This window comes from Hemitrygon akajei, chromosome 3 (genome assembly GCF_048418815.1).
Source record: "Hemitrygon akajei chromosome 3, sHemAka1.3, whole genome shotgun sequence".
In the NCBI taxonomy this organism is placed as follows: domain Eukaryota; kingdom Metazoa; phylum Chordata; class Chondrichthyes; order Myliobatiformes; family Dasyatidae; genus Hemitrygon; species Hemitrygon akajei.
This window is the reverse complement of record NC_133126.1, coordinates 102,905,552-102,927,800: the sequence shown is the minus strand read 5'-3', so window position 1 is coordinate 102,927,800 and position 22,249 is coordinate 102,905,552. Positions and strand designations below refer to the sequence as shown.

Genomic DNA, 22,249 nt, shown 5'->3' with positions numbered 1-22,249 from the left:
TTTGTTAAGGAACAAATTAAAAAAAGAAATTGGCCTCTACTTAGAATTTAATGATAATGGAGAGGTTTCACCTCCCATTTTATGGGATACTCTGAAGGCGGTCTTAAGAGGGAAAATTATAGTGATATCTTCATATAAGAAAAAAATAAGGAATAAAACATTAGAGGAATTACAAAATAGGCTGAAGGAACTAGAGAAAAAAACACAAATTGAATTTGACACAGGATACATTAGGGGAAGTTAAAAGAATTAGGAATGAAATTACTAGTTCAGCTACGCAAGAAATCAGGAAAAATTTAATGTTTCTGAAACAGAGACATTATGAAAGTGGATCAAAATCTATGAAAATACTGGCATGGAAACTGAAAAAAAAATAGCAGAAAATACATTCATAGAATTAGGGACCCAAGAACAAAAATGATTTTTAAAAAAGCTAAGTGAAATTCAAACACGAGGAAATCTGCAGATGCTGGAAATTCAAGCAACACACACAAAATGCTGGTGAAATGCAGCAGGCCAGGCAGCATCTATGGGAGAAGCAATATCGACGTTTCGGGCCGAGACCCTTCGTCAGGACTAACTGAAAGGAAAGATAGTAAGAGATTTGAAAGTAGGAGGGGGAGGGGAAAATGTGAAATGATAGGGGAAGACCGGAGGGGGTGTGGTGAAGCTGAGAGCCAGAAAGGTGATTGGCAAAAGGGATACAGAGCTAGAGAAGGGAAAGGATCATGGGCTAGGAGGCCTAGGGAGAAAGAAAGGGGGAGGGGAGCACCAGAGGGAGATGTGGCAGGCAGAGTGATGGGCAGAGAGAGAAAGAAAAAAAAGGGGGAGGAGGAAGAAAAACTAAATATATCAGGGATGGGGTAAGAAGGGGAGGAGGGGCATTAATGGAAGTTAGAGAAGTCAATGTTCATGCCATCAGGTTGGAGGCTACCCAGCCGGTATATAAGGTGTTGTTCCTCCAACCTGAGTGTGGCTTCATCTTGACAGTAGAGGAGGCCATGGATAGACATATCAGAATGGGAATGGGACGTGGAATTAAAATATGTGGCCACTGGGAGATCCTGCTTCCTCTGGCGGACAGAGCATAGGTGTTCAGCAAAACGGTCTCCCAGTCTGCGTCGGGTCTCACCAATATATAAAAGACCACACTGGGAGCACCGGACGCAGTACACCACACCAGCCAACTCACAGGTGAAGTGTCGCCTCACCTGGAAGGACTGTCTGGGGCCCTGAATGGTGGTGAGGAAGGAAGGGTAAGGGCAGGTGTAGCACTTGTTCCACTTGCAGGGATAAGTGCCAGGAGGGAGATCGGTTGGAAGGAATGGGGGAGGAATGAATGGACAAGGGAGTCACGTAGAGAGTGATCCTGTAGAAAGCAGAAAGAGAGGGGGAGGGAAAGATGTGCATGGTAGTGGGACTGCATGGGTCCCAGTTATGCCTGCCTTTTTATTGGCTTTGTGGAACAGTCCATGTTCCAAGCCTATATGGGTATCCGTCCCCCTCTTTTCCTTTGCTACATCGACGACTGCATTGGCGCTGCCTCCTGCATGCATGCTGAGCTCGTTGACTTCATTAACTTTGCCTCCAACTTTCACCAATAACATGCACCAAACAATAATTTTCACCAATAACATCCACCAAACAATAACTTTCACCAATAACATCCACCAAACATTTCCTATAGCTGCTGATCAGACTTGCACAACAACCAAGAGGAATTTGAGACCATTCCTCCATGCAAAACAGTTTCAGCTCATCAATGTATCTGGGACAGCTTGCATGAACAGCCCTCTTCAGGTCATGCCACAGCATCTCAATTGGGTTAAAGTCTGCACACTTATTTGGCCATTCCAAAACATGAATTTTCTTCTTTAAACCATTCTGTTGTCGATTTACTCATGTTTCAGATCATTGTTTTTTGTATCATCCAACTTCAATCAAGCTTCAGGTAATGGGTGACTACCCTGACATTCTCCTGTAAAATGCCTTGATACAATTTTGAATTCATTGATCTTTCAATGATTGTAAGCTGGCCAAGCCCTAAGGCAGCTAAACAGCCCAAAATCATGATGCTCCTTCCACCATGTTTCACAGTTGGGATGAGGTTTTGGTGTTGGTCTGCAGTACCCTTTTTCTTCCAAACAGTGCTAGAAACATAACTTTCTGCTAGAAAGTTCAACTTCTGTCTCATCTGTCCACAGAACATTGCCCCAGAAGTACTGCGGAATATCCAGGTGGTCTTTTGAAAACTTGAGATCAAGTCAAGTCACTTTTATTGTCATTTTGACCATAACTGCTGGTACAGTACATAGTAAAAATGAGAACATTTTTCAGGACCATGGTGTTACACAACACAAAAACTAGACTGAACTACATAAAAAAGAGAAAAAAAAACAACTACACTAGACTACAGAACTACCCAGGACTGCATAAAGTACACAGAACAGTGCAGGCATTACAATAAATAATAAACAAGACAATAGGGTAATAAGGTGTCAGTCCAGGCTCTGGGTATTGAGGAGTCTGATAGCTTGGGGGAAGAAACTGTTACATAGTCTGGTAGTGAGAGCCCGAATGTTTTGGTGCCTTTTCCCAGACGGCAGGAGGGAGAAGAGTTTGTATGAGGGGTGTGTGGGGTCCTTCATAATGCTGTTTGCTTTGCGGATGCAGCGTGTGCTGTAAATGTCCGTGAAAGCAGGAAGAGAGATCCCAATGAACTTCTCAGCTGACCTCACTATCCGCTGCAGGGTATTGCGATCTGAGATGGTGCAATTTCCAAACCAGGCAGTGATGCATTTAACAATGTTTTTTTTGGAGAGCAGTGGTTTCCTCCGTGGTGTCCTTCCATGAGCACCATTGTTGTTCAGTGTTTTTCTTATACTGGACACATAAACTAAGACTTTAGCAAGTTCCACTGATTTCTGCAGGTCTTTTGGGTTCTTTTTCACCTCCTTCAGCATTGCACATTGTGCTCATGGTGTAATCTTTGCAGGATACCCACTCCTAGGGAGAGTGGCGACAGTAATCAGTTTCCTCCATTTGTAGACTGTTTCTCTTACTGTGGACTGATGAACACTCAGGTCTTTAGAAATGCTTTTGTAGGACTTCCAGTAAGATGGCGATTGCTTAGCTGCTCCGAACTTCTGTTCCGTTACTGTCGCTACCTTTGCACTAAATGTCTCCATTTTTTAAACCTTAGTTAGGAATTATTTCGGTATCTCTTACTTGCCTGTGAATATATCTAACTTACAATGTCTAGCAAGAGTTCTAAATCCGGGAGAAAAGAAGCTATGACCCCGTCGGACGAGACGCTGGTTGCGCTTGGAAAGCTCCGAGACGAAATCTTAAAGGAATTTAAAACCGCTGGGGACTTCCGCAAGAGTTCTAAACCCGGGAGAAAAGAAGTGATGACCCCGTCGGACGAGACGCTGGTTGCGCTTGGAAAGCTCCGAGACGAAATCTTAAAGGAATTTAAAACCGCTGGGGACTTCCGCAAGAGTTCTAAACCCGGGAGAAAAGAAGTGATGACCCCGTCGGACGAGACGCTGGTTGCGCTTGGAAAGCTCCGAGACGAAATCTTAAAGGAATTTAAAACCGCTGGGGACTTCCGCAAGAGTTCTAAACCCGGGAGAAAAGAAGTGATGACCCCGTCGGACGAGACGCTGGTTGCGCTTGGAAAGCTCCGAGACGAAATCTTAAAGGAATTTAAAACCGCTTTCAAACAGTTAGAAGACAAACTGGATCGGATCAACGATAAAGTGGACAAACATGCTGAACACTTATCTCGCATCGATTCGACTTCTGAAGATTTAGAAAGTCGTGTTCGATACTTGGAGACTCTCTGTTCCAGCTTAGAGGAAAAATCTAATAAACTTCTTTCCAAAATGGTGGATCTCGAAAATCGTAGCAGACGCTGCAACATCAGAATTCTGGGATTACCAGAGGCGACTGAAAAGGGATCAACCGTGAAGTTTTTCGCCGAGTTTCTCTGTGAGTTATTCGGGAAAGATTTGCTTCCGAAGCCGCCCGAGCTCGAACGGGCACACAGTTTACGTCCCCCCCGGAATTCTGGGCTCCCGCCCGCGACCAGTAGTCTTGTGTTTCCATCAATACCAGGTAAAACACAGTCTGATCGCAGGGGGTCGCTTCCTTTCAAGGATACAACCATTCGCTTTGTGGAAGATTTTGCACCCCAGACCTTAAAGATGCGCGCTGAGTTTAAAGGCGCAATGAAAGTGCTTTTTGATCGTGGTTTCAAACCTTCCCTTCGTAACCCTGCTGATCTACAAATCAAGCTTAATACCGGGAAATATAAGTGGTTCAAATCAGCGAAGGAAGCTGAAGCGTTTGTGGCAAGTCTTCCGGCTATCCAGTCATCTTCGGAATCTGATCAGACCTCATAAAATGGTGGATAAGTACTCCTCGTAGTAAAATTACTTTCTCTGGACTCGGAATTCACTTGAATCACTTAGACATTATTCATTGAAACTTTAAGGGCTGTTGACAATCTCTCCCGGGATTTGGTGTGTGTGTAATCTATTTTTATTCTTGTATAACTTTACCTACAGAGTTCTGCAACTAATTCTAACTTGTCTTGGAGATTCGAAGTCTTTAGTGAAGGCCTCCCTGTTTGTCGGTTCACAGTTCAACTGATTTATTTTTCCTTTGTTTTAAATATTTATTTATTTTATCTTTTTCTTTTCTTCACTCCTTTTTTCTAATCTCTGAATTTTTTTCTCCCTTCTCTGTAAATGGTTGATAAACACTCCTCTTGAATTTATAACTTTCCCCTTCCTCTTCTTTTTCTTTTTCCTTCTTACCTTTTTTTTCCCTTTCTCTTACTTTATTCTTCTATAATGTTTCGCGGGTAGGTTAGTTTTGGTTTTCTTCCGATTTTCTCTGTATTAAGTTGTATATTTCTGCAGAAGGTGTTCTAATCTGTAGTTATGTTTTCTAGTGCATAAACTAGTTATTATTTGCTATAATATTTATACGGAAATGTTGTTAATGACACAGATCTGGAAGTTGTATTTGGGTTAATTTTTTTGGTAGAGCTAGCTACTTGTTTTGGTAGCCGTCTAGTTTTGGGTTGTGCGGCTGGGGTGGGTTTTCCAGTTCCAACATCTCTTTATTGCTTAGGACATGTTTTTATATTTTGACCTTACGAATCTATGTTTACATCTCTGCTCCCAGACTGCTATTGTACTGCTTGACTTTTTATATGCCTGCTGCCTTTTATGCATTAGTAATTGATAATGGCTAGTGCACTTAAATTCGTGAGCTGGAATGTAAAGGGACTGAACCACCCTGTTAAAAGGAGGAAGGTATTCTCACATATCAAACAACTCAAAGCTGACATTGCTTTCCTTCAAGAAACTCATATTCGTTGTTTTGATAACTCCCGGCTTCTGTCAAAGTGGGCGGGTCAGCATTTTCATTCATCCTTTGCCGCTAAAGCTAGGGGAGTTTCCATTCTTATTCATTCAAATATTCCTTTTGAACTCCATAATAAAATATCTGATACAAATGGCCATTTTATTATTGTTTCTGGTAAACTATATAACACTAAAGTTGCACTAGCAAACCTGTATGCCCCCAACTTTGATGATGTTAACTTTTTTGAACGGTTTTTTTTCCTCACTACCAGACTTAAACTCATACTCTCTTATATTGGGTGGTGACTTCAACTGTTGGTTGGATCCTAAACTGGACCGATCGTCCTCTGTTACCAGATCACCTACTAAATCTGCCTTAGCTATTCAATCGGTTCTTAATTCGGATCTAAAGTTCCATAAGGTCTGGGGACCTTTTATCGAGTACTTTCATAACCTTCCTCCTGACTAGGGTTTTTTTTTTCTTTTCGGTCCCTTGCTTTCAGCTCCCTTTTTTTTCTGGTAGTAGGCATTATTATCCTCTGTTGCTAAGTGTATTCACAGTCTGGGAGTTTGAAAGTCCAGACTTATACTCTTTATACTGTGTGGTGGTTGGTCTGGAGTTGTTGTTGTTTTTTTCTTGTGTTGTGGGGCTTGGGGAGGACGCTAAGCTCACTTGTCTTTAATTTAGGTGCTTTTTTTTGTTAAATTCTCTTCCTTTGTAGCATATTGTTATTGTATGCTTAATCTTGCACTGTATTAATGCTCCTCATTGGGATTTGGGGTTTTTAATTTTGTAAAATGTTTTGAAAAACTAATTTAAAAAAATTTTAAAAAAAAGAAATGCTTTTGTAGCCTTTTCCAGCTTCATGCATCACGCAATTCTTCTTCGAAGGTCCTCTGAAAGTTGTTTTCATTGAGGCATGGTGCACATAAACAGAGCTTTCTTGAGAAGAGCAGGCTCTGTCAATAAAATGACTGTGTCTTTTTTTTAATTCGGGCAGGGCACCTCTACAACCCACACCACCAATCTCAGCTCATGATTGGAACAACTGACTCCCAATAGCTTTCATAGAAGGCATTACCCCAGAGTTTCATATACTTTTTTGAATGCAAACTGTGATTGTTTAAATGGTGTACTCAGTACTGAGGAGGAGTACAGGTGTTTGTGTGTTATTAGTTTAGGCAGATTGTGTTTGTCTCTGACATCGATGAAGATCAGACCGCATTTTATGCAGATAAACCAGGCAACTGCAAAGGGTTCACAAACTTTTTCTAGCAATTTCAGACTAGACACTTCCCTTACAATTGGATTTTTTGATCCAATTGTGAACACCTGACTGATGTATGGCTCGTACATATAAAGGAGTTTGAGAGACCAACAGGATGGATTTTCTGACAGCTTCTGTTGGTTGTGAACTCAATTTGCAGGTGCATTTCTGACTTGCAAACTGGGTTACACACATTTATTCGCAGGAGGGGAATACTACCATAATTTGAGGAGAACTTGTTTCTGAAGTCATTAATATAATCTGTTAATATACTGACTGCACCGAGCCACATGTCACACAGTAGTCAATCTATGCCTGACAGTCAGAAAATTACACATTTATCCTGACTGTCGTTTAAAGATTAGCCCATCTTTTAGCCATATACGAACACCACAAGCTCTAAACTTAAGAAGTAGCCTACTGAGCAACGTATTATCAATGTCACCTGGCTCTCATCATTACGTTGTTGGAACCTTGGTAGGAATGGCGGCCCAGGGGCAGCAACTGGTCGGTATTTTTGTATTTACTTCTTTAATTCTTTCAGTAAACCTCACAACTTCAGAATACAAAAGGTTATGCTTTGAGTGAAGTGAAGATGCTGGTGATCCAGGAGAACTGTGGAATGTTGCAACTCTTACAACTTGTAAGAAATCGGAGACTTCAAGTGTCCCTATGGACAATGGTAAAGAAGTGGCTCCAGCTACAAATGAAGATGGAATCACATCTACACTGTTGAGGACATTATGGGTAGCATGCTTAGTGCTCTGGTCACTCTACGATTATTGTCTACACAGGCAGGAAGTGAGCGGATGACCACCAGATTGTAGATGTAGTCAGGGAGTACAGGGATCCCCTATGGGCAACTATTTCTCAAACAGACGTACTGTTGGGGAGAATGGCCTCAGAGAGTAAAGCAGTGGCAGCCAAGTTATGGCACAACTGACTTTTCGGCTTAAGAAAGTGGCAAGAAAAATTAGAACTACAGTGAATGGATTGTAAGGAGATGAGATATAGATTTCTGTGCTCACAAACAAGGTCCTTAAGGTTTGAAGACAAACTGGAGGTCTCATCAATTGAGGCAATACAGACGAAAATAAGCAAGATACAGCCAGTCTATAGGCCTCCTAATTGCCAGAAGGAGATAAAAATATGTAGACAGGCTGTGGATAGGTGTAAAAGGAAAGGGTTGCCATAGTGAGTGTTTTAACATCCACAACATTGACTAGGGTTTCCTGTAAAAGAGTATTAGATGGGTCAGAATTTCTTCAGTGCATCTAAGAGTGTTTCTTGAAACAGTATGTGGATAATCCAACAAGAGTGACCATACTTGACCCTGTTTTTGCAAAATGAGTCAGGCCAGATGACTAGCCTTGCAGTGGGAGAGCATTTGAAAATAGTGATCATAACTCCTTAAATTTTAAGATAGCTCTGAATAGGGTAAGTATGGGCCTTCTGGTAAAATACTAAACTGGGGGAAGGTAAAACAATACATTAACAGACAGGAGCACAGAGAGTTATTTGGGAGCATCTGTGTTATCAAGCAAGTTCAGATCTGACAAGTAGGAGTTGTGTAACCATAGAACCCTACAGTACAGGCCCTTCAGCCCTCCATGTTGTGCCGACCCATATAATCTTTTAAAAAAGTACTAAACCCACACTACCCTATAACCCTCTATTTTTCTTTCATCCATGTGCCTGTCCAAGAGGCTCTTAAATACCCCTAATGTTTTAGCCTCCACCACCATCCCTCTACGTAAAAAACTTACCCCTGATGTCTCCCCTAAACTTCCCTCCCTTGATTTTGTACATATGCCTTCTGGTGTTTGCTGTTGGTGCCCAGGGAAACAGGTACTGACTATCCACCCTATCTATGCCTCTCATAATCTTGTAAACCTCTATCAAGTCTCCTCTTATTCTTCTACGCTCCAGAGAAAATTCCCAGCTCTGCTCACCTTGCTTCATATGACTTGTTCTCCAATCCAGGCAACAACCTGGTAAATCTCCTCTGCACCCTCTCCATAGCTTCCACATCCTTCCTATAATGAGGTGACCAGAATTGAACACAATACTCTAAGTGCGGTCTCACCAGAGATTTGTAGAGTTGCAACATGACCTCTCTACTCTTGAACTCAATCCCCCTGTTAATGAAGCCAAGCGTCCCATATGCCTTCTTAACTACCCTATCAACCTGTGCAGCGACCTTGAGAGATGTATGGATTTGAACCCCAAGGTCCCTTTGTTTATACACACTCTTAAGTAACTGACCATTAACCCTGTACTCAGTCTTCTGGTTTGTCCTTCCAAAATGCATCACCTCACACTTGTCCGGATTGAACTCCATCTGCCATTTTTCTGCCCAACTCTGCAGCCTATCTATATCCTCTTGTAACCTTCGACAACCTACAGCTCCATCCACAACTCCTCCAATCTTCGTGTCATCCGCAAACTTACTCACCCATCCTTACGCCTCTACATCCAGGTCATTTATAAAAATCACAAATAGCAGGGGTCTCAGGACAGGTCCCTGCGGCACTCCACTAGTCACCGACCTCCAGGCAGAATACTTTCCTTCCACAACTACCCTCTGCTTTCTTCCTTTAAGCCAATTAACGACAAGCTGATCAAAGCTCAGGACTAGTGTAAGGAGAAAAGAAAGGGTAATGGAATGCTGAATGACAAGAGCTTAGGAATTTAGTCATAAAAGAAAAGGAAGCTATATAGCAACCACATTTAGAGTACTGTGCTCAGTTCTGATTGCCTCACTATGGGAAGGATGTGGAAACTATAGAAAGGGTGCAGAGGAGATTTACAAGGATGTTGCCTGGATTGGGGAGCATGCCTTAAGAGATCAAGTTGAGAGAACTCGGCCTTTTCACCTTGAAGTGACGGAGGGTGAAAGGTGACCTGACAGAAGTGTATAAGATGATGAGAGGCATTGATCGTGTGGATAGTCAGAGGCCTTTTCCCAGGGCTGAAATGGCTAACACTAGAGGGCGCAGTTTTAGGGTGCTTAGAAGTAGGTACAGAAGAGAGGTCAGGGATAAGTTTCTTTACGCAGAGAGTGGTGAGTGATTGGAATGGGCTGCCAGTGACAGTGGCGGAGGCGGATACGATAGGGTCTTTTAGGAGACTCTTGGATAGGTACGTGGAGTTTAGAAAAATAGAGGGCTATGGGTAACTCTAGGTAACCTCTAAGGTAAGGACATGTTCAGCACAGCTTTGTGGGCCGAAGGGCCTATATTGTGCTGTAGGTTTTCTATGTTTCTATGAAGCATAAAGGGTTTAGGAAGCTAAAAAATCAGACAGGGCACTTAAGGAATATAAAGATAGCAGCAAAGAGATTTTGAAGGACAAAAAGAAATGTCCTTGGCAAGTAGAATTAAAAATTAAGTCCCAATGCATTTTACATTACTTGAAATACAGACGATTCCAGTTAACTGGGCCATCAGTTAACTATCAGCATGGGTTTAGTACTTTTTTTAAGGATTATATGGGTCGGCACAACATGGAGGGCTGAAGGGCCTGTACTGTAGGGGTCTATGGTTACACAACTCCTACTTGTCAGATCTGAACTTGCTTGATAACACAGATGCCTGATGAGATACATCCTCGGTTATTGAAAGAGGCAAAGAGAGAAGTATGGTGCTGCTTTGATAAAGGTCTTTTTATGGTCAACAGAAGGATAAAAGAGTAGCCAATGTTGTTCCTTTGTTCAAGAAGGGAAGTTGGGATAATCCAAGATATCATAAGCCATGACCCTCATTTCAGTGGTAAGGAAGATATTGGAGAGGATCCTTAGGGGTCAGGTTTATGTGCATTTGTGAAAATATGCCTTAACTGGGGCAGTCAGCATGGGCTTTGTGTCGGGCAGGTTGTGTCCTATGGAACCTGATTTTAGTTTTTTTGAGGAGATGATAAAAGAGTTGATTATTGGGATCGGCAGTAGATGTTCTCCACTCAGAATTTAGTCCAACATTTGACAAGGTTCCTGGTGGTAGGCTGATCCAGGCATACATGGTGACTTGCTTGTTTGGATTCAGAGGAGAGTGCTAAATGGTGACTCCTTTGCTTGCATCCATGGAAACAGCTCTATTTCTATCAATTTCTTTATTTTTTCCTTTCTTTTGAAGACCCTGACCTGGAGCTACATGCTGACTTTGGTTCTTTGCGGGAATGGGACCCGGTCTCGGGGTTCCATAACTGGCCATTATTTGGCACGCCGAGGGTTTGGCCTGAGAGTCCGGCTCGTATTCAGAAGCCTAAGTCCTTGGGGCTCTGGAGACCGGCGGATTGAGGGTCAATATCACGGCAGGAGATCCGTGTGTCGTCGGGGGAGTCAGGATATCCACCGTGGGCCCTAAGACCCAAGATTTTTGCGATCTTCGGGCACAGAGCTTGGAAAAAGCGACGTAGCAGACTTTTAACATCGTAAACAGCGAGTTGTTTGTTATATCTCCCAGCTCACTGGTGAAAAACGGAGACACCTTCTTCTCCCTTATTAGGGAGAGAGAGAGAATCTGTTGTATGTCAAATGCCTGATGTAACGCAAAGTCTTTGGGGTAACTGCAAGTCTGTGTCTTTGCTATTGCTTTGCTCACGCTGAGTACTCAGTGGTGGTACTGATGCTTGCTTTTTTTTAGTCAGATGGGGCCGGGGGATTGTTGCTTATGCTGCTTATGCGCTGGAGAGAGAGCTGGGGGAAGGGACTTTGGTGATTCTTATGTTTATCTGTCATTCATTCTTTGGGTCACTTCTCTGTTTTCATGGATGGTTGCGAAGAACAAGCATTTCAGGATGTATATTGCATACATTTCTTTGACATTAAATTGGACCTTTGAACCTCTGAAAATATTATTCTGGTCGGAGGCCTATAATCAATGGGGTTTCCACAGGGATTGGTACTGGGGTCTCTGTTGTTTCTCATACAGTCATAGAAGTGTAGCATAGAAACAGGCCCTTTGGCCCATCTAATCTATGCCAAACCATTTAAACTGCCTACTCCCATTGAACTGCTCCCAGACCATAGTTCTCCACACCCCTACCATCCAACTTCTCTTAAACATTGCAATCGAACTCACATGCACCAGTTGTGCTGGCAACTCATTCCACACTCTCAAACACTATGAGTGAAGAAGTTCCCCTTAGCTCTTTCAACTTTCACCCTTAACCCATGACCTTTGGTATAGTCCCACCAAAAAAACCAGCTTGCATTTACCCTATCTATACTCCTTATAATTCTGTGTAACTCTATTCAATCTCCTCTCAATCTTCTGTGTTCCAAGGAATAACGTCCTAACCTCTGCAATCTTTCGTCATAACTCAGGTCCTCCAATCTCGGAACAGCCTTCTAAATTTTCTCTCTACTCATTCACTCTTGTTTACATTTCCTGTAGGTAGGTGACCAAAACTGCACACAATACTCCAAATTAGGCCTCACCAACATCTTATACAACTTCAACAGAACATCCGATCTCTTGTAATTAGTACTTTGATTTATGAAGGTCTATGTGCCAAAAGCTTTCTTTACAACCTTATCTATCTGTGCCACCACTTTCATTGAATTAGGGGCCCGTATTCCTGGATCCTTTGTTCTACCACATTCCTCAGTGCCTTGCCATTTCTCTGTGTCAGGCCTACCCTGGTCGGCCTTACCAAAGTCTTGCCTTGCTCCTGTCTACATTAAATTCCATTTGCCATTTTTCAGCCCATTTTTCCAGCTGGTCCCAATCCCAATGCAAGCATTAATGGTCTTCCTCACTGTCCATTATACCCCAAATCTTACTGTCATCTGCAAATTTGCTGTTCAGTTAACTACATTATCATCCAGGTTTTGATATAGATGACAAACTACAACAGACCCAGCACTGATCCCTGCGGCATTCCACTAGTCACAGACCTCCAGTCAGAGGGGCAACCATCTACTACCAGTCTCTGGCTTCTAACACAAAGCCAATGTCTAATCCAATTTACTGTCTCATCTTGAATGCTGAGCGACTGAACCTTCTCAACCAACCTCCCATGGAAGACCTTGTCAAATTCCTTGCTAAAGTCCTTGTGGACAACATCCACTACCTTGCCATCATCAACATCCTGGAAACTTCCTCAATAAGATTGGATAAACATGACCTACCACACACAATGCTTTGTGATATATCAATGACAGATGAAAATGTAGTAGCGTGGATTAGTAAATTTGCAGTTGACACAAACATTGGTGGAGTTGTGGACAATGTAGAGGGCTATTAATAGATGCAGTGTAGTATAGATTAGTTACAAATATAAATGGAGAAATTGCAGACGGAGTATCTAGAAAAGTGAGAGATCTTGTATTTTGGGAGATAAAATGCAAGGGGTAAGTATACAGTTAATGGCAGAACCCTTAATAATATTGATGCACAGAAGGATCTTGGGATGTAATCCTTACCTCCTTGAATGTGGACACTCCAAGTCAATAGTATGATAAAGGTAGCATACGGCATGCTTGCCCTCATTGTTCAGGATAAGCGTCAGCAAATTAGATTGCAGCAATACAAAACTTCAGTTAGCTTGCACTTGGAGCATTGTGTGCAATTCTGGATGCTGTATTACAGGAAAGATGTGCAAGCTTTTGAAAGAGTGCAGAAAAGGTTTACCAGGATGCTGCTTAAATTCGAGGATATGAGATACAAGGAGGATGGACAAACATGGCTTGTGTTTTCTGAAGGGAGACCTGATAGAAATGTATAAAAATATAAAAGGCATAAATGAATAGTCAGAATCTTTTTCCACTGAATGTAGGTGTGAAGTACTACAAGACATATATACCAGGTGAGAGGGGAAATGTTTGAAGGACTTGTGTGGGGCAAGTTTCTTCTTACATAGAATAGGCTGCTGAGGCAGTGATGGACACACACATGAGTATTCAGGGAATGAAGAGTTAATTGACCATGTACCAGCAGAGAGGTTTAGTTTAATCTGACATCATGTGATGAAGGGACTATTATTGTGCTGTACTGTTCTATGTTGTTGAATATAAGGGACCCAGATCAGAGGAGTCTCAGATCTACTGCCCAACATTAAAAAGGGGAGTATAAACAGCTAGAGATTGTGGTCTACATTAGTACTAAAAGAGAGATGAGAATCTCCTTTAGTACTGAAGAGTTAGAGTACAGATTGAAACACAAAACCTCTAAGACTGAAATGACTGGAGCATAGGAGACCAATGAGTGATCTTATAAAGGTATGTAAATCATAAAGGCACAGATAAAGTGGATGCACACAGCTTTTTCCCCAGGGAAATGGAACCAAACACTAGAGGGTGCAAGTTTAAGGCATGAGAGGAAAGATATAAAAGGGACTAAAAGAATGAGATTTTCACAAATAGATTGCTATATACTTGGAAGTGCAAGCTGCCAGAGAAAGTGGTTGAGACAAGAATAACAACATTCAAAATATGTTCAGACAGGTTTGGAGAGATATAAGCCAAACAGGGGCAAGCAAAAGTAGCTTATATGGGCATCTTGACTACCTTTATGTGAGGCATCACTCCAAGACTACGTTCAGAGATAAAGTGTGATGGTGGAGTGTTGTTTTTCTAATTGGATGCCTGTAACCAGTGGTGCACCAGAATAGTATTGGGACTCTTTCTGCCATGTGTTAATGGGTTGAATTACTATGGGGGGGGGGGGGTGTAATCTTAGGCTACAGAATGGTGTTCAAGAGAGAGCAAAGCATTGGCAGATGGACTGTAATCCTGATAAATATGAGATGTGTTTTGTGAAGTCGGTTCGGTACAATGAAATTACATCAAAAACAGTGCCTATGTTTAAAGAGAGATGAAGAAGTTCTAAAGGAAATCTAAGGGTTAAGTCTTTTTTCCTCCAAACAGATTACTGAAATCGGGAAAGCCATAAATAGTAGTGGGATCAGATGAAACTACAATAATTCAGTGTTTTGGACAGATCCTTAATTGAAGGATAGGAGGAAGTGGGCCTAGTGTGGGCAAATAAAATTAGTATGTGGACAAAAGGTCAGCATGGACATGGTGGCTGAATAGCCTAGTTCTGTGATGTCTAATTCAAGACTTCAAGTTGCATTACAACTTTCCCACTCTTTTATTCCCCAGCAACCCTAAACATTCATCACCTTCCCTTGAAAAGAGAATTTCGGTTTTGAGTGAAAACTATAAAAGCTGAGGTGCCTGAATAGCAGTGAAGGCTTATAAAATTACGAGGAAGTCTTATTTGCACAAAAGTATAAAACAAAGGCCACAGGATTCAGGTGAGGAAAGAGTTCTAGAGGGAATCTAAAGAAGAGTTCCCCGCCCCCACAAGAGATAGCTTTAAGTCTGTAACACACAGTCTGAGAAAGTGTGAAAGCAGAGACCACAACGTTTTTGTATCTGGATGGAGGCTTGAATTCCAAAATTTAGAGGGTTACAGGTCAAGTGGTATTATAAATGGAATTGATATAGATACTTTATGGTTAATATGGACAGGTGGGCCCAAGGGCCGCGTCCTGTACTGTATGATTCTATGACAACAACGTGTAATTTCCCAATAGCTGATCATTGCTACAAACACTGGATTACTGAATACGAACAAAAAGAGGGAATGGGGAGGTGGAAACGGGAGAAGGCGGGTTTGGGTCGAGGGCAAGAGGACAATGAGCATCGGGAGTGAGACGGCGAGCAGTAATGAGACCATGAGAAGGTGAGTGAGATGAGAGAGGGTGAATGGGGAAGTGAAGGATGAGAGTGGTGGGTAGGTGGAGTTTGTGAGAAAGGAGGGAAAGTATGGGGGGAGAGATGGAGAGATTAGGATAGGGTGTGAAGAGGGAGTTGGAGGGGAAGTGAAGAGGTAGAATAAGGAGAGGCAGGTCTGACCATCTACAACCACTCACCATGAACTGGCTGCCCAGCGGCTTGGGCCCCACTCTCAGCCGGCCAGCACCATCATGTTGCCATCTCGCATGGTAACATGGGTGGAAGCAACAGCTGACGTAGTGGCGCAGGAGCGTACGTACTCTCTCGCGGATCTGACGTCACGTGATGCGGATGTGCATGCGCAGTCGGAGTGCAACCAGCCGGAAGGAGGCACCGCCGAGTGGTGAGTGTGGGGCTGTTGTGTTCGGTGGGAGCTGGACAAATGCGGGGCAGGTTTATTGGAGATCTTGGTGGTAAAGACGGAGGGGAGTAGAAATAATGCCGAGTGGAGTGGTGGCAGCTTGGGAGGACGGGGAAATGGGAAATGGTATGGGGTGGGGGAGGAGGTTCGGAATCACCTCCGGGTGTCTATAACTGGGTTAACGTACAGTGTCTTGGTGTTCTTTTGCCAAGTATCTCTATATACAGAGATTATTCTAATAAATAGAAATGAAGCCCGTCTGGTCTGAAAGTCTTTAGCCGTTTTGATTTATTGAGATATAGCGCTGAATGACATGGGTAGGACGAGTGACGAGGTTCTGTGAAGCGAGTTAGGTGCGAAGTTAAAGGGCAGAACATCTAGGGTTGTTTTCTCGGGATTGTTGCCTGTGCCACGTGCGAGTGAGGCCAGAACTAGGAGGATCATACAGTTTAACATATTGCTAGGGAGTTGGTTTAGGGGGGAGGGCATAAGAATTTTGCATCATTGGGCTCTCTGCCAGGGAAGGATTTACAGAAGGGACGGTTTGCACCTGAACTGGAGCGGGACTAATATCCTAGTAGGAAGGTTTGTTAATGCTGCAGAGTGTGGTTTAAACTAGAGTTGCATGGGGATGGGAAACCGTGTGCCAGAACAGTTAGTGCAGACAAGTGTTGGTAAGACCTCAAAGTTAAGAATCAAAAGGTTGAGCATGTGTGACCAGTGTTCTGAGCTGCCTATATTTCAGTGCAAGAAATATTGTAGGAAAAGCGGATGAGAGTGCTGAATATGAGGTAGCTGGTTTACAAACAGGGGCGATGTGTAGTGAGGAGAGGCTGTTGATAGCACAAAATTGCAGTCAACAGGATGTAAAAGGCAGACAGAATTGAAAGAGAAGAGTACAAGACTGAAGCTGTTGTATTTGAATGTTCACAGTATTCGGAATAAGGTAGGTGAACTTGCAGCACAGTTGCAGATTGGCAGGTACGATGTCATAGTCATCACTGAATCATGGGTGAAAGAAGATTATAACTGGGAGCTTAATGTCCAAGGATACACATCGAATCAAAGAACAGAAAGGCAAAGGGGGCAGATAAGAAATGAAATCAAATCACTCGAAAGAGGTGACGTAGGGTCAGAAGATAGATAGAGCTAAGGAGCTGCAAGGGTTAAAAGACCCTGATGAGAGTTGTATACAGACTCCTAAACAGTAGTAACAATGTGGCCTACAGATTACAATGGGAGATGGCAAATACATGCCAAAAGGGCAATGTTACAATAATCATGGGAACTTCAATATGCAGATTGATTGGGAAAATCAGGCTGGTGCTGGGTTCCAGGAGGTGGAATTTCTAGAATGCCTATGAGATGGGTTTTTTAGAGCAGCTCATGGTTAAACCCACTAGGAGATCAGCTATTCTGAATTGGGTGTTGTGCAGTCAAGCAGAAATGGTTAAAGAGCTTAAGGTAAAATAAACCTTAGGGGAAAGTGATCATATTATGTTCAAATTCACCCTGAAGTTTGAGAAGCTAAAGACAAATGTATCAATATTAGTGTGGAGTAAAATGAATTACAGATGTATGAAAAAGGAGTTGGTCAGAATTGATTGGAAAAGAACACTGGCAGAGCAGTAATGACTGGAATTCTGGAAGCAATTCCGAAGGCACAGGATTTATACATTTCGAAAAGGAAAGAAGTATTCTAAAGGCAAGATGACACAATTGTGGCTAACAAGAGAAGTGAAAGCCAACATATAAAAGCCAGGGAGAGCAGAAATTAGAAGATTGGGAAGCTTTTAAAAACCAACAGAAGGCGACTGAAAAAGTCATTAAGAAGCTAAAGATGGAATACAAAAGTAAGCCAGCCAATAATATCAAAGAGCATACCAAAAGATTTTTCAGATTCATAAAGTGTAAAAGAGGGGCGAGAATAGATATCAGGCAACTGGAAAATTATGCTGGAGAGGTAATAATGGGGGACAAGGAAATGCAGATGAACTGAATAAGTATTTTGCATCAGTCTTGTGTAATGAACCAGAACTGTGGAAGACACTAGCAGTGTGGTGGAAGTTCCAGGTGTCAGGGTCATAAAGTGTACAAAGTTACCATAACTGGAGAAGGTTTTAGGGAGACTGAAAAGCCTGAAGGTAGAGACCAGATGGTGTACACCCCAGGGTTCTGAAAGAGGTGGCTGAAGAGATTGTGGAAGCATTGGTTATGATCTTTCAAGAATCACTAGATTCTGGAATGGTTCTGAAAGACTAGAAAATTTCAAATGTCACTCCACTCTTCAAGAAGGGAAAGAGGCAGAAGAAAGGAAACTATAGGCCAGTTAATCTGACCTCAGTGATTGGGAAAATGTTGGAGTTGATTATTAAGTATGAGGTCTCAGGGTACTTGGAGGCACATGATAAAATCGGCCCTAGTCAGCAAGGTTTCCTCAATGGAAAATCTTGCCTGACTAATCTGCTGGAATTCTTTGAAGAAATAAGAAGCAGGATAGACAAAGGGGAACTAGTTGATGTATACTTGGATTTTCAGAACGCCTTTGACAAGATGCCACACATGAGGCTGCTGAACAAGTTACAAACCCATGGTATTACAGGGAAGATGGATAAACATGGATAAAGCAGTGGCTGATTGGCAAGGGGCAAAGAGTGGGAATAAAGGGAGCCTTTTCTGGTTGGCTGCTGGTGTCCAGTGGTATTCCACAGGGGTCTGTTTTGGGACTAATTTGTTTTACATTATATGTTAATGAATTAAATTGGATGATGGAATTGATGGCTTTGTTGCCAAGTTTGCAGATGACACTAAGATAGGCAATGAGCAAAGAAATGGTAGCTGGAATACAGTGTGGGGAAGTGTATGGCCATGCACGTTGGTAGAAAAAATGAAAGGCTTTTCTAAATGGAGAGAAAATACAAAAAACTGAGGTGCAAAAGGACTTGGGGGTCCTTATGCAGGACTCTCTAAAGGTTAATTTGCAGGATGAGTCTGTGGTGAGGAAGGCAAATGCAATGTTAGCATTCATTTCAAGAGGATTAGAATATAAAAGCAAGGACATAATGTTGAGACTTTGTAAAGCACTGGTGAATCTTCATTTGAAGTATTGTGGGCAGTTTTGGTCCCCTTATTTTTGAAAGGATGTGCTGACACTGGAGAATTCACAAAAATGATTCCAGGATTGAATGGCTTTTCATATGAAGAGCATTTGATGCCTCTGGACCTGTATTCACTGGAATTCAGAAGAATAAGGGGTGATCTTATTGGTGACGGGCCTTGATAGAGTGGATGTGGAGAGAATGTTTCCTATGACGGGAGAGTCTATGACCAGAGGACACAGCCTCAGAATAGAGGGGTGTCCTTTTAGAACAGAGATGCTGAGGAATTTCTTTAGCCAGAGAATGGTGAATCATGTGTAATTCTTTGCTGCAGACAGCTGTGGAGGCCATGTCTTCATGTGCAGAGGTTGACAGATTCTTGATTGGTCGGGTGTAAAGGGATACAGGGAGAAGACAGATTGGGGCTGAGAGGAAAATCTGATCAGCCATAATGAAATGGTGGAACAGGCTCAAAGGGCCACATGGTGCAATTCTGCGCCCATATCTGATGGTCTAATCGGCCCTTCGAGCCTCAACAGCCAGCAAACCCCCGATTTTAATCCAAGCCTAATCATGGGACAATTTACAATGACCAATTACCAATATGTGGGAAGAAACACACGTGGTCACGGGGAGAAAGTACAAACTCCTGACAGTCAGCAGCAGGAAATGAATCCGGGTCCCTGTACCGTAAAACATTGTGCTGACTGCATTAGAGTTGCCCTGGGTTGATACTGTTTGGGAATGGGTATTGAATATTTTGTTTTAATCTGTTTTGGTATACTTTATGTAACATATTGCTTGGTAAATGTACTTCTTAGCAAACCTGGAAATAAATGGGCTTATTATTTTCTGCACAGTGTTTTTCCTTGTTGAGGCAAAATGAAATGTCACAAATTATTTGCTGGGCAACAGTGTGACAGTTCAGTTTCTTTCTCTGTTGGACTTGGTCTTTTCTGGAGAGCTGATAGATTTTGCAATTGAACAGCTTCAGCTTACTCAATGAATGGGGATGATTTCTCCACTCCCACCCACGAGGTATTACAAAGCCTACCTGTGATGCACAGTCCCACTCGGCGAATAGGTTCGAACTGCACTGTTGGTAAAACATCAACTATACAGTGCTGTTGTTTGCAAGATGCCACGATAGTATTATCTATGGTATTGCTAAAGGGATAAACACAAGCTTTATGATAATTCTACTTTTCCTGCAATGTTTCACATCACCTTCAAGTTATGTAGGGATATATGTCCTCTGATGTGAATTGTTGCATTTGACTGTCAGCCTTAATTATTCCCAGACTGGGACTAGAACCTGCAATCCCTTGCCTACACAGTCTGTGAAATTGAAATGGTAACACACTATAGAAAAATAATGTATCCGAGAGAGAGAGAGAGAGAGAGAGAGAGAGAGAGAGAGACCGGGGTTAAACGTGGTATTCCAGTAAGGGCTCAGGGCAAACTTGTTTAAAATAGTTTGTGCTTTTTGGTTCATCTAGATGCTTTGATATATAGCTGTCAATGTAAATGTGAAGATTCTCAGTGTTATTCAGAACATGGGCTTGTTTCTATACATATCTGTGATAGGATTTAAAGCTGGAATGTGTTTGTTGCTTCTTGTTCAGTTGGAGAAAAAGTGTATCCGATCGGAGCACTTGGAGCAGGTAGACGTAATTTTTTTTTAGAAAAGGACACACTCAAGGCATGGCTCACCCCTGTAACTGCAGGGGCAGTTTGGATTTTGTGCCTACTTTTTTTTAAGCTTGCATGAACATAGAACACTGGCTTGCATGCCTCTATGTTAAACAACTATTACAATCCAAATGGCTTGATGTTGTGGGAGTTTGAGGCCCTGAATGGTGGTGAGAGAGGTGGTGAAGAGACAGATGTAGCACTTGTTCCACTTGTGGGAATGTGCCTAGAGGGGGATTAGTGGGGAGGGATGAATGGGCAAGGGAGTCAGAGAGAGAGAGATCCCTGTGGCAAGTGGGGGGGAGGGGAGGAGAGATGTGTTTCGTGGTAGGATCCCATTGAGGATGATGGAAGTTAGGGAGAAACATATAGAGATAGTGCTGGGAAGTAGTGTTGGGGTTGAAGATCAGCTGGTGGGCTTCTCCAGGGATCAGTGCTTAAAGCTTACCTTTATACCAGTTATTTCAATGACATGCCCAAATAGACCAAATGTTATCTTTCTAAGTTTGTCAGTGACTCTAAAATGAAGGGTCATAGGCTCAGAATAAGGGGAAAGCAAATTTCTTTATACAGAGGCAAGAGAATCGTTGGAAATCCTGTATCTGACAGCTGTAGAGGCTCAGTTGCCGAGTTCCTTCAAAATGAATCATTATTAGATGTGGAGGGACTCAAGGGATACATGTGTAAACGTTGGAAAGTGATATTGAGGTCAAAGATTGGAATAGGGCAAGCTATTTGTGATATTTGCATCAAGGAACTTGCTTGAGATCTTCAAATTCGTAGGTATAACCATCATCAATAACTTATTCAGTCCATATTATGGCCAAGAAAGCACACCAGCACCTCCACTTCATCACAAGGCTATGGAAACTTGACATTTCCCTGATGTCCTCACACACTTTTACAGTACACAGTAATGAACATCCAGTCTGGATTAACACACACAGAAAATGCTGGAGGAACTCAGCAGGTCAGCCAGGATTTATGGAGAGGAATAAATATTCGATGATTTGGACCGAGACCCTTCATCAGTACTGAAAGGAAGAGGGAAAAAGCCAGAAATTGGGGGCGAGGGTGGAATCATAGCTTAATATGGTAACTGCTCTGCCCACGACTGCAAGAAATAAGAGTCTATCATGAAAACCAGCCTCCCATCCATTTCCCACTGCCTTGGGAAAGCAGCCAACGTAAAGACCCTTCCCACTCCACTGATTCTCCACACTTCCATCAGACAATACAAAGGCTTGAAAGCGCGTACCACTAGCCTCAAGAGCAACTACCCTGCTGTTATGTGGATTACTTGTAAATAAAGATTAATTTTTGATCTCTTCCTGCCTGGTCACGATCCTTACACCTTATTGTCTGCATGCACTGCACTTTCTCTGTACAGTAACATGATATTCTTCATTCTGTTCCTATTTTTCACTTTGTACTTCCTTGATGAAATTAGTGTTTGAAATGATCCGTATGGATGAAATGCAAAACAAACTTTCTTGTTGAACTTGCTACATGTGACAATAATAAAACAGTTCCCCAAATCAGCCATGACTTCATGAATATTATTCCTTGTGCATCAAGCAGCAATCTTTGCCATTTCTTTAGCATTAGCTAGCTCGATGCTCAACCCAGCACGAATGGAAAACGTGTAAGGAGCCAGTCGGATTTGAACCCTGGACCATTACACCACCAGCTGGCTATAATTTGATGAA

General features: G+C 42.4%; 2 protein-coding genes across 5 annotated transcripts in view; one reads left to right on the top strand and one right to left on the bottom strand.

Annotated features, from left to right (window-relative positions):
- Nucleotides 1-15,615, bottom strand: part of znf106a (zinc finger protein 106a) — a 131,072-nt gene extending 115,457 nt beyond the window's left edge. Inside the window, exon 1 of one of the 4 annotated variants that reach the window (XM_073040529.1) lies at nucleotides 15,527-15,615. In XM_073040529.1, coding sequence (XP_072896630.1) covers nucleotides 15,527-15,529 — 3 coding nt within the window. In that variant the 5' untranslated portion in view covers nucleotides 15,530-15,615. Of the gene's footprint in view, nucleotides 1-13,070; nucleotides 13,356-15,526 lie in introns of those variants that run through there. The other 3 variants (XM_073040526.1, XM_073040528.1, XM_073040527.1) reach the window with 3 other exon arrangements.
- Nucleotides 15,616-15,667: 52 nt separating this feature from the next.
- LOC140725274 (synaptosomal-associated protein 23-like) overlaps nucleotides 15,668-22,249 on the top strand; it is a 52,462-nt gene continuing 45,880 nt past the window's right edge. Inside the window, exon 1 of the mRNA XM_073040537.1 lies at nucleotides 15,668-15,732. Within this exon, the coding sequence (XP_072896638.1) occupies nucleotides 15,675-15,732 (58 nt within the window). The 5' untranslated portion in view covers nucleotides 15,668-15,674. The remainder of the gene's footprint in view (nucleotides 15,733-22,249) is intronic.